The sequence below is a fragment of the Manihot esculenta genome, chromosome 12, assembly GCF_001659605.2.
Source record: "Manihot esculenta cultivar AM560-2 chromosome 12, M.esculenta_v8, whole genome shotgun sequence".
NCBI lineage: Eukaryota > Viridiplantae > Streptophyta > Magnoliopsida > Malpighiales > Euphorbiaceae > Manihot > Manihot esculenta.
In genome coordinates this window covers 34,959,441-34,974,855 of record NC_035172.2, presented here as the reverse complement: position 1 = coordinate 34,974,855, position 15,415 = coordinate 34,959,441, and the positions used below count along the sequence as shown (strand labels likewise).

Genomic DNA, 15,415 nt, shown 5'->3' with positions numbered 1-15,415 from the left:
GGCAACCATGCAGATCTATAACTAAAACAATATTTAATATCAATGATCTCACTTAAAAGAGATTTACAATTACTAACAATTAAACCAAAGAATGATTTAACGGAAAAACATAATGAATTAATTGTTTGAACAACTGAAAGGATATCCGATTCTATCAGAACCCATTGCCAACTTTCACTCTTTATCCAACTTAAAACTTCCACAATGCCTATAGTTTCTGCACTTTTTGCTGAGAAGAAACCTGTATAACGCCAAACTTAGCTCCCACAAACTTCCAATATGAGTCACGTACAACAACACCTAAACCCACAAAACCCAGACTCAGCCCTGTAGATGCATTCACATTGACCTTCATCCATCCTTTCGGTGGCCATTGCCATGAACGCAGGTGGTCTGAACTTGGTGCAGCAGTAGTAGCTAAGGAAGAAGCAGCAACAACAGTCCAATTTTGTAGAAACCATGAGGTCATATGGAAAACTTGTGAGAGAGACTGTCCTTTATATTCCCACACAATAAAGTTCCTATTAGTCCACAATACCCAACAAATCATGAATATTAATTTGCATTTATTCTAAAAATCAATCTATCAATAAATTAACACATATGGATATTGTCATTCTATATCAGTTTGCATCCAAAATTCTTGAGCAAAAAAACATTAAATCAAATTATACATTATAGTCTCATTTTTACGTTGACAAACCTAATATATGAAATTAAAAATTAAATAATTTTTAATTGAAATTGAAATAAAATTTATTCATTTTAACGTTACATGAAGCACAATGTTGGAATCTCCCTTTTTCTTTTTTTAAAAGTAGACTTGCATTAGGGTTTCTTTGTGTAGCTTAAAGAGAAACACACACGTAACTCACATTAATTATTTTGAATTAATACAGCTAGGTCACTTTAGTTTTTACAAAATAAATTTTACTTTTTAAAGTAAATTCTACCATTCTTACGCATCCATATGAATAAAGTTAAAACATATTTCAAACAAACAACGTAAGTGAAGATGAAGATAAAGAGTGCATGTCTTGCTCTTTTCTTTTCCTTGTCTCATCCTTGTAAAGCAAACAGAATTGTGATTGTGACAATTTTAAATATTATTGAATCGGAGAAATTCTTTATATACACAGTGTTTAATTAACGAAAAAATTAAAAAAAAAACTATATAAGAGATTATATTTTCTATAAATTTCTACAATCGTCTACAAATTCTAATTTTTTATTTAAATTAATACGATATCGTTTTTGGGTCTTAATTAAATATTGGCGTGTAGTCATATGAGGTCATCTTTGTCGATCTCTTCAATTATTCTTTAATTATTCTTTTCTCTTGCATAATATATATAACTTACCTAATAAGTTATTTCAATTTAATTTTTTTTTAATTTTAAATTTATTATTTTTTATATAAAAAGTAATGTATCGAGTAATTTGAAAATCAAGTTGATAAAAAATAAATTCATTTCAATTTATTTTCTACATGAATAAAGTTATTATTATTTTATATAAAAAATCATAAATATTATAAGTGAATTGAGTTGTTACCTCAATAAAAATATATTCATCTCGATTTATTTTTTAAAATAAATAAATTTTTATTTTATTTAACTCTAGTTGAAAATAAGTTAAATTGAAATTTGGCTCAAAATAAAAAAAATTCTGAATCAAATTTAAACTATTGTTGACATTCTCCTTGAAGCAATTGAATAAAAAATAAAATAAAATAAAATAAAATTATTCAGTTTAATTTAAATTTTCCCTAAATTCAAGGAGAAACAAAAAGGACATCATCTATATGATGGATCATATTCCCCTAATAAAGAAAGGTAGGAGTATCATAATCATGGGCGGACCATTTTCTTTTATATGAACAGAAACACCCAACACTTTCTCTTCTCCCACCACCACACCAGCACCAAGCACGTCTCAACCTATCAAAAACAATACTACAAATTTAAGGTGGTCCCAAAATCCCAAATACCGCCACGATGACGTCACCAAAGTGACGTACTAAACATTACTGTACGATTGACACGTGGCACCAGTGAAGCACCTTCGATATATCCCTCCGGGAAAGTGTGTATGAAGGGGCAGCTGGTGAGAAAGATAATGTTTTGGATTATGATTAAGATTTTTCTTTTCTAATTTTTAATTTTTAATTTTTAATTTTTTTTAATTATTTATAATATATATATATGTATTGGAAGCACACCTACCATTTTTATTACTAGTCTTGTTTCTTGATGCTCTTCTTGATTTGCTTGCTGGCGAGCTTCTTCTAGGATCTCATACATGTCCACCTCCTACTCCAGCTTCCTGCAGCCGCCGATAATGGATTACCCTTCTGACCCTAACCCTAATAACCTTCCTCCTCATCAGAATCAGTACTTTCACCAGAATATCCTCGATCCTTTTCCGGCGGAGTTTCAGTTATCGGATTATCTCATGCTTGATGCTGATATTAATGGTTTTGCTGATGATTCCACCACTTCAGAGCAGAGTATGATCTCATCGGAGCAGGTTTTCAGTGGTGGATGTGCCGGTGGTGATGGTGGTGCAACATCAAGAAATACTAGCAGCAAGTGAGAGATCTTCAATTAATTAATTTTAATTAAGATATATATTAATTTAGTATGCTGATGATCTTTATATATATATAAATATACAGTAGATGCAAGAAAGGGATGAAGAAAGACAAATCTGAAGTGGGGAATAGGGTTGCATTTAGAACCAAATCGGATTTGGAGATCATGGATGATGGGTTCAAATGGAGGAAGTACGGCAAGAAGTCGGTCAAGAACAGCCCTAATCCAAGGTATTTACTTATTTATTTAATAAAAAACTATGTAGTTTATTATTAATTAGTCATATTTTTCATTTTAAATGATGAAACAATCATCTGGGTTTTGATAATATTGCATTATAATTAACCCATTTGCACACATCCTCTTAGTGATCTCTTCTTTAATGCTACTTTTGATTTATATGAAAAAGCAGTTTTTCTAATCATTACCGAGAAACAAACAGCCCATTACCACCTTTCTTTTCTCTAGATGATAGGGAAAGGAATTCATTTTCCTCCCTATTTTTGTAGAATTTAAAAAGATAAAAACATCAAGATTTAAACTCTCGTATCTTTTAACTTCTCACAATCTGTATCTTTTGTTTGTTGCTGAAAATAGACCATGCAAATATTTATCGCCCATAATTGTTATAGCCTTTGCACTTAGAAGGTGACTGAAGGAGAAACACTGACATAGTCACATCGCACACACGCCATTATTTTTCTAAAAGAGACAGATGGGGGTCAAGCCACTCCCGTGGTTTTGAATCTTAGCTTTAACATGTTGATTCCAGCAATGGAAAGGGGACCGATTTACAATCGATCTCCAAACCCAAAGGCATCATATCGTCATCACATCAACCCACACGGCTCATACGTGCATAAAACTGAAGTGGACTTCCACTTTTAGATATTAACTTAGAATATATAATAAGAAAGTTAAATAATTAAATTGTAGAGTTTTATTTAAACCAGTTAATACTATGGTCAGAGCTAGGAGGCCATGCAAGTTGATTACACCAACATGGTCTGCGGAAAACTTAAGAATCAGTTTTTTTAATAAGAACAGACAATTCAATTCACTTTCAGACGAGAGGATCCCATGAAGTTTATCATGGGACACAATGAAAGATTATAGATTTTCATTCTTTATATTTTGTTGAATGTTGTAGGAACTATTATAAATGTTCAAGTGGAGGATGCAATGTAAAAAAGAGAGTAGAAAGGGACAGAGAAGACTCAAGCTATGTGATAACAACTTATGAAGGAATCCACAACCATGAGAGTCCATGTGTGGTTTACTATAATCAGATCCCTGCAGATGGCTGGTCTTTGCAACCTTCTTCTTCTCCTTCTCAACACTCTTCTTCCTCTTCATAGCCTTCTTCTTTCTATTTCCCCTTTCCCTCTTTAGCATAATTCATCATCACTTTTATACCATCAAAACTCTAGCTACTTGCTTTATGTAATTTTATGAGCTTGATTATATATAATTTTGTGTTATGGTATAGTCATGTCTACTGTTACTACTATGTTCCCTTCCAATTGCCTGGCCCACAGGAACTTCCTCTGCACTGGGCTGGGCCCGGGCCAATAAATAAAGCTCACTCATGTGTATAAGGTCATGTCCGTTTATATCCGTCGAGAATTATTTAATTTCATGACTATATATATAAATTTTGAGATATTGAAATTAATTATTTTTTTATTGTGCAGTATTTAATTCAAATAAAAAAATTAATCGAATTGAATTAATTTAAAAATTCAGTTATATTTTTTCTTCATTTCGATTCGATTTTTAATTATTTTGATTCAGTTCGATTTTAATAAAAAAATAAAAAAATAAGAACCGAACTGATTAGTAATAATAATATATTATTTTTAATAATATAAAGAGATTAAATTATATTAAAATTAAAATATTTTAATTTAAATTTTAAAATATTAAAAAATATAGTGTGAAAAATAAAAAATTTATTAAAAATTTAAACTCATTAAACTGAATTAATTCAATTTAATTTCTAATTAAAATTAATTTGATTTAATTTTTATAAATATTAAAATTTTAATTTTTAATTTATTATCAATCGAACTGACTTACTGTTCATTCCTATTCGTGTTTAATAAAACTGTAAATCAATTATGCAGGGCAAAAATGTTAAATAAAATTGGGTGAAATAAATTTACAAGTCCAATAATAATTTTGTGCAGAAATGTGATAAAAGCTAGTATTCATTTATTGCTTGCTTTATCAATAATTTTTTTTTTTATAAAACAAATGTAGTTATAATTAAGAAATAAATATTTAAAGCTTACTTTTCAAACGTAAAAAAAAATATAATGATGACAGTAATTTTCCAACTTATATAATGTAAGATAAGCTAAAAATATATTTATGTATTCTGAAAGTTTAGTTTTACTCAATAATATTAAGTATTACAATATTTGAAAAAATTTAGATTATATAAAAAAATTTTTGCATTAAAAATAGTTTTAATGGCTAAAAATAAAAAAAAACTAAATTCAAATATCTATATTCCAATTTTCTACTTAAAAAATATCACGTCGAAATTTTAATTTTTTTTTTGAAAATATATTATCATTCAATAATTTTTTAAAAATAAAGATGCAAATATAAAATTTTCCGAGTAAAGAGGCTTTGATTTTAATTAGTTTCAAGCGCCTGATGACGCTTGCTTCTCAACCTCAATTGCGACGATTTATAAATTTCCCTTGATTTGGAGATCGGCAACCACCGGCAGATATAGCCAACCCCGGCACTTATCATTTGCTAATCGCCCATCTAATCCAGTCTATTTGTGCGCCGTTTTAACTTGTTTTCGCCATTTTCTATTCTCGGATAGCTTCCTCCCTAAACCCCATTAATCAAGTTTTACTTCTTGTTACTTTACAGAATTCAAGTGAGAGATTCGTATATGATCTCTCTGTTTTTAGATCTCTTATTCATTCTATACTGAGCTCCGGGACGAATTTCTAGATAAACTCACTTCTTATTATCATCTTTTATAGACACCCATTTTAAGATTTGTTACTGGATCTGTTTTCTTAATCGGGCTTTTGAAGATTTTTGAGGAACGTCACTCCCTGGTTCTTCAATATGAACTTAGATCATGGTTCGTTTCTAATGTAATATGGATGTTGGGTTGATTTCTGGAATACCCTTTTGGAGACTTTGTTGTTTCTCGATTAGGTTGAGTGTGTTTGATGGGACCTGATTATACAAGCAAGCGACTGTGCTGGGAACTGTATTCTGCTGGTTCCATTAGAAGCTGAATTTTGGTTACTGGGTTCTACAGAGAAGAAAAAAAAATGTTTTGGAGGGATCGTGAGAGGGAGATCAAGGACCAGAACGGTGGACCGCCGTGCGGGCAGGTTCGAGTTCTTGTTGTCGGCGATTCAGGTCTGTTTTATTTTTGATCGCTTCTTTGGTATTCTGCTTACTTTGGGATTCCGATTGGTTTTTCTGGTTTGTTATAAACCTCCCATCACCTTTCACAACTGCCCTTCAAAGTGTACACACACCACCACCACAACCACGACGGCCACTAAGCCTTAATCCCCCAACTAGGTGGAAGCGGCTACGTGGATCTCTTTTTGCTATTCAGTTCTGTTTGGAGACAATACTCAAATTATATAATTATGTGAAGAAATGGTATATAATGTGGCAGAGAGATTCATCTAGGGATATAAGTGCATCTCCACCAGTGAAATAATTATAGGAACTTTATGGACTATCAATAGGTGGTTCTTCTGTAACTTCCCAATCTGCACAAGGTAATTGTTGATAATGTGAATATTAATGAACTTAAAGGTTTTTTGGGTTTTGTATTGATCACAATAACATCACATGTGGTTGAGGATTGTTAATGTGTTGTCTTAACTATCTAAAAAGGTTAAGGGACAGCACGCTTTGGTTATAAGTTAGAACACAGGTTAGTCTTTTGTATTTCAAGAATGATTTATGTCCGCAATTCTTGCATTGGTTGACCTTATTAATTATCTTATAGTCTCTTGAAGTCAAATGTTGATTGCAAGTCTCAAGCATCTCCTACTATCATGATTCTCAAGTTTTATCACAATAATCCTAATTTCGTGTAGTTTTGCTGATACTTGATTATACTCCCACTCGCTCCCCTCAGTTTTTTTTTCTTTTTGTACTTTATGTTCCGCTTGCTGTATCTGAAACTAGACTTCATGTTCTATTATTATTTCTTGTTAGGTGTTGGGAAATCTTCTCTTGTTCATCTGATTGTCAAAGGTTCTTCCATCGCTCGCCCTCCTCAGACAATTGGGTGTACAGTTGGTGTGAAGGTAAAATCCAGTGTTTTTGTTACTTGATGGTAACTGGAGAGCATTTTAGGAGTGCAAGTCTTTACTAAGTGTTCCTATTATTCCCGTACAGCACGTTACTTATATGAATTCCGGTAGCTCTTCAAGCAGTATAAAAGGTGATGCAGAGAGAGATTTCTTTGTTGAACTATGGGATGTGTCAGGACATGAAAGATATAAAGATTGCAGGTCGTTGTTCTACTCGCAGATAAATGGTAAGTGCCAAATTTTCTTGTTCTGCAACTTCATTTTACAATACAAGAAGTGAATAAAGAACTTACAACTTTAATCAATCACTAGATTCATCTTTATTTGAGAAGCTGATCCTCTGTTGTTCTAGTAAGTAGTAATCATTACTTCCATATGGGAGTTTTTTTTTTTTTGTGAAATAAGATTGAGTTCCATGGTGTTCTCACCCTTGGAATCTCCTAACCATTGATCTGGTGCATTGAAATCTTTGCTATACAGCATTGATTTAGAGCAATGAAATGTTTGCTTCAGGCACCCTATTATTTTCATGCCAGTGCCTAAAGAAAGGAAGTTGTCTTTACTTTCTAACATAGCGAGTTTCTTTAACTGAGGCTTGTGGTACTCTTAGCAGATTTAGAAAATGGTTGGGCGAAAAATTTCCATTTCTTACTTGAACTTGAACTATGGTAAATTACATAATTTCCATTACAATTTTGAGTCTAATACTCTTATCTGCAGATTGTTGAACTAGGAAGTTATGTACCTTTAGTTCGTTTAAATTACAAGTAGAAACGTGCTCTTTTTCCCCCTCGCTTATTTAATAAGAAATTTCATTCTCAAAATGGTATCAGGGATCACTTCCTTTAACAGTAATAGGCCACTTAAATTCCCCAATTATGTTTCTCATAAGAACTATCATGACCTTCACACCTCTTGCTAGATGTGACATCTATGCTTATTACTTATATTCTTGCCTAAACTTTGTCAGGGGTTATTTTTGTACATGATCTCTCCCAAAGAAGAACCAAAACAAGCTTGCAGAAATGGGCATCAGATATTGCTGCAACTGGGACATTTTCAGCTCCTCTTGCTTCTGGGGGTCCAGGTGGTCTTCCTGTTCCTTTTATTGTTATAGGAAACAAAGCAGATGTTGCTACAAAAGAGGGTACGAGAGGAAGCAGTGGCAATCTTGTTGATGTAGCTCGCCAGTGGGTTGAGAAGCAAGGTTTGCTTCCATCAAGTGAGGAACTTCCATTGACTGAGAGTTTTCCTGGCAATGGTGGTCTTATTGCTGTGAGCTTTTTAACTTGTTCATTCACTTTCTTTGCTTTGATTACTAGATATTGATTGGTGTCAACCTTGCTCTGATTATACAAGCAACTTAAGGCATTATGAAATTTCTATTATCAACCTTGCTACCTTGTCCATGTGATTTCAACTATTTGTTCAATTTACTTCACCAATTTGCAAGCACCAATTCGCAAGCTCTTTTTTTTTTTTTCCTAAAGAACAATCCAAAAATTCCTTGCTGTTTTATCTTTATGGTTTGTCTGTGTGCATCACACTTCATGTCTTGGCAAAGGGATAATTGGGACGTTTAATGAACATGTTTTCAACTAAATAAAACTAACCTAATTGGGGTTACCATGTGGATCTTTTCCCCTCCTTTCCTCCCAGTTTAGGATACTATGTCCTGAAGGTCTAGACTCTAGACTCCAGAGTCGCTCAATCTTTTTCTATCACTCAATCATTGTTATCCTTTTTAACACTAAATCCTTTAATTCTCTTTTGCAACTTCAATATGCTCAACCTTCTGAACTATTGCATTTATTGGTATAGAATTCACCTGTTCAAATCATTTCAATGACCCTTATCTTAATTTTTCTTTACTGAGCACCACTTCTACTTCCTATGGATGTGCATGTAATTCATTTACCCTCATGTCTCCATTTTCTTTATTTTTAAGGAAATTTCATTGTCAAATTGGCACTGGATCTGTTTGTTCAAGTTGTTGTTTTAATATGTATCATGTGATTGTGACAATTATTGATATGTTATAATTTCATATCTCTAACAAGGGTAGAAGTATATCTCTAACAAGGGTAGAAGCTTGGTGTAAGATCACTTTTCATCCTGGGATGAGAATGTTAATCCTTCAAGATTTATTTTTTTACTTCTTGAAATAGTGATGGAATAGAGAGGGAAACAAAGATTTTGAGAGAAAGATGCTTGATGATTTCTCTCAAATCAATTGGGGTATATATACTACTTACAAGAACATACAATAGAAAATAAAATAAATCAAATCTCTAATTATAACCTGACCATATTCCAATTATTTCTCCTCAATCTGGAGTGTACATGTCATATGCTCTAAGCTTGTTACTAATATACTCGATTCGTGAACCTCAAAGAGAGTTTGTGAAAACATTAGCTAGTTGATCATTTGAGTTGACAAAACTAGTAAAAATGCATCCCGACTCACTCTTTTGCCTAATAAAGTGACAATCCACCTCTATATACTTCGTCCTCTCATGAAAAACTGGATTTGCTGCAATATGAAAAGCAACTTGATTATCATATATCAGCTTCATTTGGCCAGTGTCGCCATACTTCAATTCCTGAAGAAGTTGTTTCAACCAAATGAGTTCGTATGTTACCAAATCCATTGCTCGATATTCTACTTCTACACGATCTTGCAATCACACCCTGTTTTTTACTTTTCAAGGATATAAAATTCCTTCTAATCATAATACAATACCCTAAAGTAGATTGTCTATTTGAAGGGGAATCTACATAATCTGCATCAGAATAGCCAATAATTTGTAAATGACCCTTGTTCTCATAAAGTAGACCTTGTCCTGGAGCTCCTTTAATATCTAAAAATGCAAATAACTGCGTCCCAATGGCTATTGTATGGGGTTTGAAGAAATTAACTAACCACACCTACAGTAAAGGAAATATCTGGTCGCGTGATAGTGAGATAGTTGAGCTTGTCAACTAATCTTCTGTACCTAGCGGGATTTTTTAGTGGCTCCTTGTTCAGGAACAATCTTGACATTTGGATCCATTGTAGTGTTCACATATCTACAGTCTAACATGCCTATTTCTTCCAATATATTTAAAGCATATTTCTATTGAGAAATTGCAATACCTGTTTTAGACTGTGCCATTTCAATTATCAAGAAATACTTCAATTTTCCTAGGTCTTTAGTTTGGAAGTGACTGAACAAATGTTGCATAAGCTGAGAGATTCCACCATGATCATTTCCTGTAGTGGCAATATCATCAACGTAGACCACCAAGTAGATGCATCTATCATAATGAATGATTAGATTTACTTCGAGACATTCCAAACTGTTGAACTACAGTGCTGAATCGTCCAAACCATGCTCTTGGAGACTGTTTTAGACCATATGAAGAGCGTCGAAAACGACATAGTAAGCTTGACTCCTCCTAAGCAACAAACCTTGACTCCTCCTAAGCAACAAACCTTAGAGGTTGCTCTATATAAACTTCTTCGGCAAACTCACTATGAAGAAAGGCATTTTTAATGTCAAGTTGATGAAGGATCTAATGATTAATTGCAACCAATGAGATAAGGAGGCGAACAGAAGAGAAAACACCACTGTAATGAAGCCTAAAAATCTGTATGTAACTTTTAGCTACAATGCGAGCTTAAGGCGATTAATTTTGCCATCAGGTGTCACCTTAACTTTGTAAACCTATTGACAACTAAAAGTAGACTTGCCAAATGGTAAAGATACTAGTTTCCAAGTTCTATTATTGTGAAGAGCAGTTATCTCCTCAACTATTGCATTATACCAACTAGGATGATCCAATGCTTTTCTAACTCTATTGGGTATAGAAACAACATACATAGTTGAAATAAAAGTATAATAGGAAAGAGACAAATGGTGGTAACTCACAAAATTATAAATGAAATGAGGATTTCGAGAAGAGCGAATACCTTTTCGAAGAGCAAGAAGAGTAGCTGTTGCTGCTGAAGGCATGACTGAAGTAGGTGATGATAAAACTGGAGGTGAGTGATTAGAAGTATCTACATCAGGGAGAGAAACGTCATTGTTATTATCAGATGGGTGAGGTTGACGCGTATAGACTTGAAAAGGTGGCGTAGAAGTGGGAGATGGACACATTTGAGGCAAAGGAGAAATAAGAGTCGAAGGTATAGTAAAAGCTTTAAGAATAAAAGTTTTGTGTGCTAGACTAGAAGAAAAGTAAGGACAAGTTTTAAAAAAGGTGACATCTGCAGACACAAAATATCTATTAGTAGTAGGATCATAATGTTTGTAACCTTTTTGAAATCGAGAAAGACGCATTTAACTAATTTAGGCTGGAGTTTGTCTTTGTTAAGAGTATGATCATGAACAAAACATATACATTCGAAAACACGCAGAGATAACTGGTTGAAATTCTGGTTAGGAAATAGAATAGAATAGAATGATGATTTTGATGCTGCAAAACAAAAGAAGGCATTCGATTAATCAAGTAACAGGCAGTGAGGATAGCTTTCCCCTAAAAATAGTACAGAACATTGTAATGTAGGAGTAAGGTGCGAGCTGATTCAATTAAATGCTTCGCTCGACAACCCCATTTTATTGTGGGGTATGAGAACAAAAAGTCTGGTGAGTAATACTCTGAGTAGACAAGAAGTGAGTGAACGAAGAAGACAAATATTCCTTTGCATTTTCACTTTGTAATATCTTAATGCGAATACCAAATTGATTATGTATTTCAACATAAATCTTCTGAAAAATAGAGAACAATTCAGAACGATTCTTTATTAGAAAAAGCCAAGTGCAACGAAAATAGTCATCAACAAAAGTAATAAAATATTGAAATTTCAGAGTTGTGCTAACCTGACTTGGATTCCAAATATCTGAATGAAGGTTCTAATATCACAAAACATTGATAAAATAGAGAGGGAAATAGAGATTTTGAGAGAATTGGGTTATATATACTATTTACAAGAATATACAACAGAAATAAAATAAATCAATTTCCTAATTATGACCTAATCATATTTCAATCATATCACGTAATCTAAACACCTAATTAAAGAGATGCACTAGGGTAAATGATCACAAATCTGGGAAGACTGCTAGATGATGGAATGACCGGACTGTTCTTTGGTCTTAGTAGATCTAATTATAGTACAAATATGCTATGGAAAATCAATAGGGAGGCTGACTATGAAGTAACGACAGGCTTATGTCCTCCATTTACATTTATGTTTCTGCGCACACATGCACACTCACAACAGAAAGAATTTCATTAAAGAATCTAGTATAACTCAACACACAAGAAAATGGAATCTGGATTATATTCCAAGGTATTTGATGATGCCATCAATATTCAATAGTTCTTTTCATAGAAGAATGTTTGGCTTTACATACTTTTGCACGGATAAATGTAGCATTTTCCAGATAGACTACAGCAGAATGATTCTCTTGATGGAAAATCTGATGGATAGAATTTATATATTGGGTACTGGTACTAGTACATTCATGTTGTACATGTGTACGGGATGGAGACAACTTTACCAAAAAAAAATTTTAAAGAGTTGTTACTGTTATACAGTTGACCAAGAATTGAGATTATGTATGGATGAGAAAATCACGTGTGAGATAGGTGGGACCAATTATTGTATTATTTGGTACAATAGTCTTACTTAGGAGCCTGCCTTCTGTACCTTTGCACAGAATTTCTCCACCTTTTTCTTTAAAGCCTGGTATTATTTTATTTCACTATTTTTCCTTCTTCCTTCCTTTTTAATTGGGTTTGTCTTTCGTATACCTCTTGGATAGTACTGTTGTGTTCCATAAATACTTTTACCATCTAGTACTACCCCATGCTAGAAAATTTTAAAGATCCCATCAAGGTGTGTCTTTTGGCATTAATTCTTTGATTCATTCAATCAAGCAAAATCGTTCTTTGAATTCAACAGTAATAAAATTGCTGGTCCGTTAGATGATATTAAATTTTGCTTTCTTGCTGAAGATATTTGAGCAGTAACTATGTTCTTTAGATTTTATGCAAGCAATTCAAATACTATTATACTAGTTAACCATTAATATACTGAACCTGCATATGGTTAATTTGTTTACTATTGACAGGCTGCAAAAGAAGCAAGATATGATAAGGAAGCTTTGATTAAGTTTTTTCGCATGGTCTGTGTTCCTGTCAATGTTTTTCCTTTTGTTATTCTTTTCAGTTATTTCCAGACCGTGATCGACTCCACGTTGTTTCAGTTGATCAGGAGAAGATATTTTTCAGATGAGTTAACACCATCAGCACCAACTCCCTGGTCTGTTTCTCCAGGTCAGAGACCTGTCCAACGTTTAGACGAGAATTCAAGTGATGATGATCAGTTTTTCAAGAGTAAACGGTACTTTATGATGAATATCTAGCTTTTGCACTTTGCTAACGAGAACTTCTTCAAGAACTTGCTTGTTAATTTGAATGTATGTCCTGTGTCATTTACACTTCTCATCTTAATCAATTATCATGGGGTAGCTATGCTTTCGTTGGATTCAATTTTGGGGACATGTGATAAGACAACTTTTGTTGATGCAGGTTAAGTGGAGATCCTTACAAATATAATATGCTTCCTCCCCTGCCAGCTCAACGCAATCTCACTCCACCTCCCACGCTTTATCCTCAGCAGCCAGTCTCAGTGACTGAGAATTACAGCTTCCCGAGATTTAGCCTGGTTGATTCCCAAGAAACAAACAGCACTGCCAGATCAAAGCGTATGGATATCAATGTGTGACTGTCCACAGGGAAATGGAATTCTTGCCTTTTTTTTTGTCTGGGGGAACTATTTCATTTAATTGATGAATTCTTTCCTTTCTGTGTTTGTAAACTGATAAAATTGATTCTTTCTGTCTGAGGCTGAAAGGGCTTTGGGTTGTAGTTTGCAATCAGGAGTACTGTATATTGATTGATATTCAACCTGAACTGGAGGCAGTTGGTTCTCAAATTTCACCCCTTCACTGATTAATGTTGAAAATATACAAGTTTGATTCTACCTTTGTGTAGTAGCTGTTCTGATTTTTTTTATTTAGATTATATTATTATTATTTTATAAATTATTAATTATAATTTTTTAAAATTAAAATTTTTATATTAATAAATCATTTAAAATTAAAATACATAATACATAAATTAAAAATATTAAAATTAAAACACACGTCATTCGAATTGACTGTAATACCTGATGACAGATATTTAAATTTTACATCCTTAATTTCTTATTAATAAAAAATTTGTAAAATATGAAAAAGCAGAAACCCAAAGGATGGGCAAAATTTGTTGATGCACAAAGATTAGTTGAATGTAGAAATAGATATGGCCTATTTGGCTATTGGGAATAGGCAATGTCATCAAATATAAAAGAGGAAGCATGGCTTAACCATGAGAAATTATTACATGCACACACACCCATCTTTAACATTTTGGTTGTGAGGATGTCTTATTTATTATCTAACCATAGCATATAAAAAAAAAAAAAAAATTTAAAATCATGGGTCTCCCTCAATGCTATTAATGGATCAAATTAGATTGTTTTTTTAGCTATTCACTTCATGTGGGAGGATGGCCTACCATCCGGAGATTATGAAAAACTAAAATTATATATAATAAATAGCACGAAACCATTAAATAATCTTGGTTAATCATTTTAAAATAAGTAAAAAATAATTTTAAAAAATTATTTAAATCGGTTTAAGTCGAACCGTTTCATTTAATTTATTTAAATTTATATCCAAATTGAAGTATAATGTAAAATTAATAGAAGATTTTGATTTCAAAACAGCCAATGATCTGATGAACTAACAATGAGCTAATAGAATGAGTTGTTACATCTAAATTGATTGATTAAGAAGAACGATAAGCTTACCTAAATAATTTATAAGACGTGCAAGTTTAGAAATGGAGGTAACCTAAAAATAATTAAATTTGCAAAGAATTGGAGGTAATTGCCTGTAAGTTTCCACACTTTGACTTCTGGCCTCTTTTAAAGAATAAAAATATTAATAAAATCTTAAGCATTCTTGTAGATCACACATTAAACTTAAGCGTAGTACATAAAGTTTACTCATCTTTTAATAAAAAATAGAGTTAATGGTAAAAAAAAAAGCTGTATTTTTCTTTATTGTAATTATATTTTATATTTTTTTATTAATTAAAATTTAATTATTTAAAATTATTTTAATTATATTTTATTATTATTTGTGCAGTTAAAAACTAATAGATTTATTAATTCATCCGTCATGCCAACGCAACACTGATAAATTTTAGAATATAAATGATAATAATTTAAAATTTAGTACAGAATTACAATAAAATTAAAAATATAATTTTTTTATAATTATTTATTTTATTAATAATATTTTAATTGAATTTATAATTTTAGATGAATTATATATTTTTTTAGCTATTTAATCAAATCAGACTAGATAATTAAATATTTAATTTATATATTATTAATTTTTTTAAAAT

The 15,415-nt window shown here is 32.2% G+C and overlaps 2 protein-coding genes across 5 annotated transcripts; both read left to right on the top strand.

Annotated features, from left to right (window-relative positions):
* The first annotated feature begins 2,206 nt into the window (after window positions 1-2,206).
* LOC110627806 (probable WRKY transcription factor 51) lies at window positions 2,207-4,197 on the top strand. Of its 2 annotated transcripts, none has more exons than XM_021774175.2 (3): window positions 2,207-2,591; window positions 2,681-2,824; window positions 3,745-4,197. In XM_021774175.2, the coding sequence occupies exons 1-3, from the start codon at window positions 2,302-2,304 to the stop codon at window positions 3,950-3,952; spliced, it is 642 nt and encodes a 213-aa protein (XP_021629867.1). In that variant the 5' UTR covers window positions 2,207-2,301; the 3' UTR covers window positions 3,953-4,197. The 2 variants fall into 2 exon arrangements, with proteins under 2 accessions (XP_021629867.1, XP_021629866.1); XM_021774174.2 differs by having other exon boundaries at window positions 2,218-2,591; window positions 2,678-2,824.
* Window positions 4,198-5,227: 1,030 nt separating this feature from the next.
* On the top strand, window positions 5,228-13,943 carry LOC110628150 (small GTPase LIP1). 3 transcript variants are annotated; one of them, XR_002489964.2, is made up of 7 exons: window positions 5,228-5,993; window positions 6,813-6,904; window positions 6,996-7,137; window positions 7,881-8,185; window positions 13,030-13,083; window positions 13,165-13,377; window positions 13,490-13,632. XR_002489964.2 is itself a non-coding variant. In XM_021774668.2 (7 exons), exons 1-7 carry the CDS (start codon window positions 5,903-5,905, stop codon window positions 13,683-13,685), a joined length of 1,017 nt encoding a protein of 338 aa, XP_021630360.1. In that variant the 5' UTR covers window positions 5,229-5,902; the 3' UTR covers window positions 13,686-13,943. The 3 variants fall into 3 exon arrangements, 2 of the variants coding, with proteins under 2 accessions (XP_043804669.1, XP_021630360.1); XM_021774668.2 differs by having other exon boundaries at window positions 5,229-5,993; window positions 13,165-13,301; window positions 13,490-13,943; XM_043948734.1 differs by lacking the exon at window positions 13,030-13,083 and having other exon boundaries at window positions 13,165-13,301; window positions 13,490-13,943.
* Window positions 13,944-15,415: the final 1,472 nt, after the last annotated feature.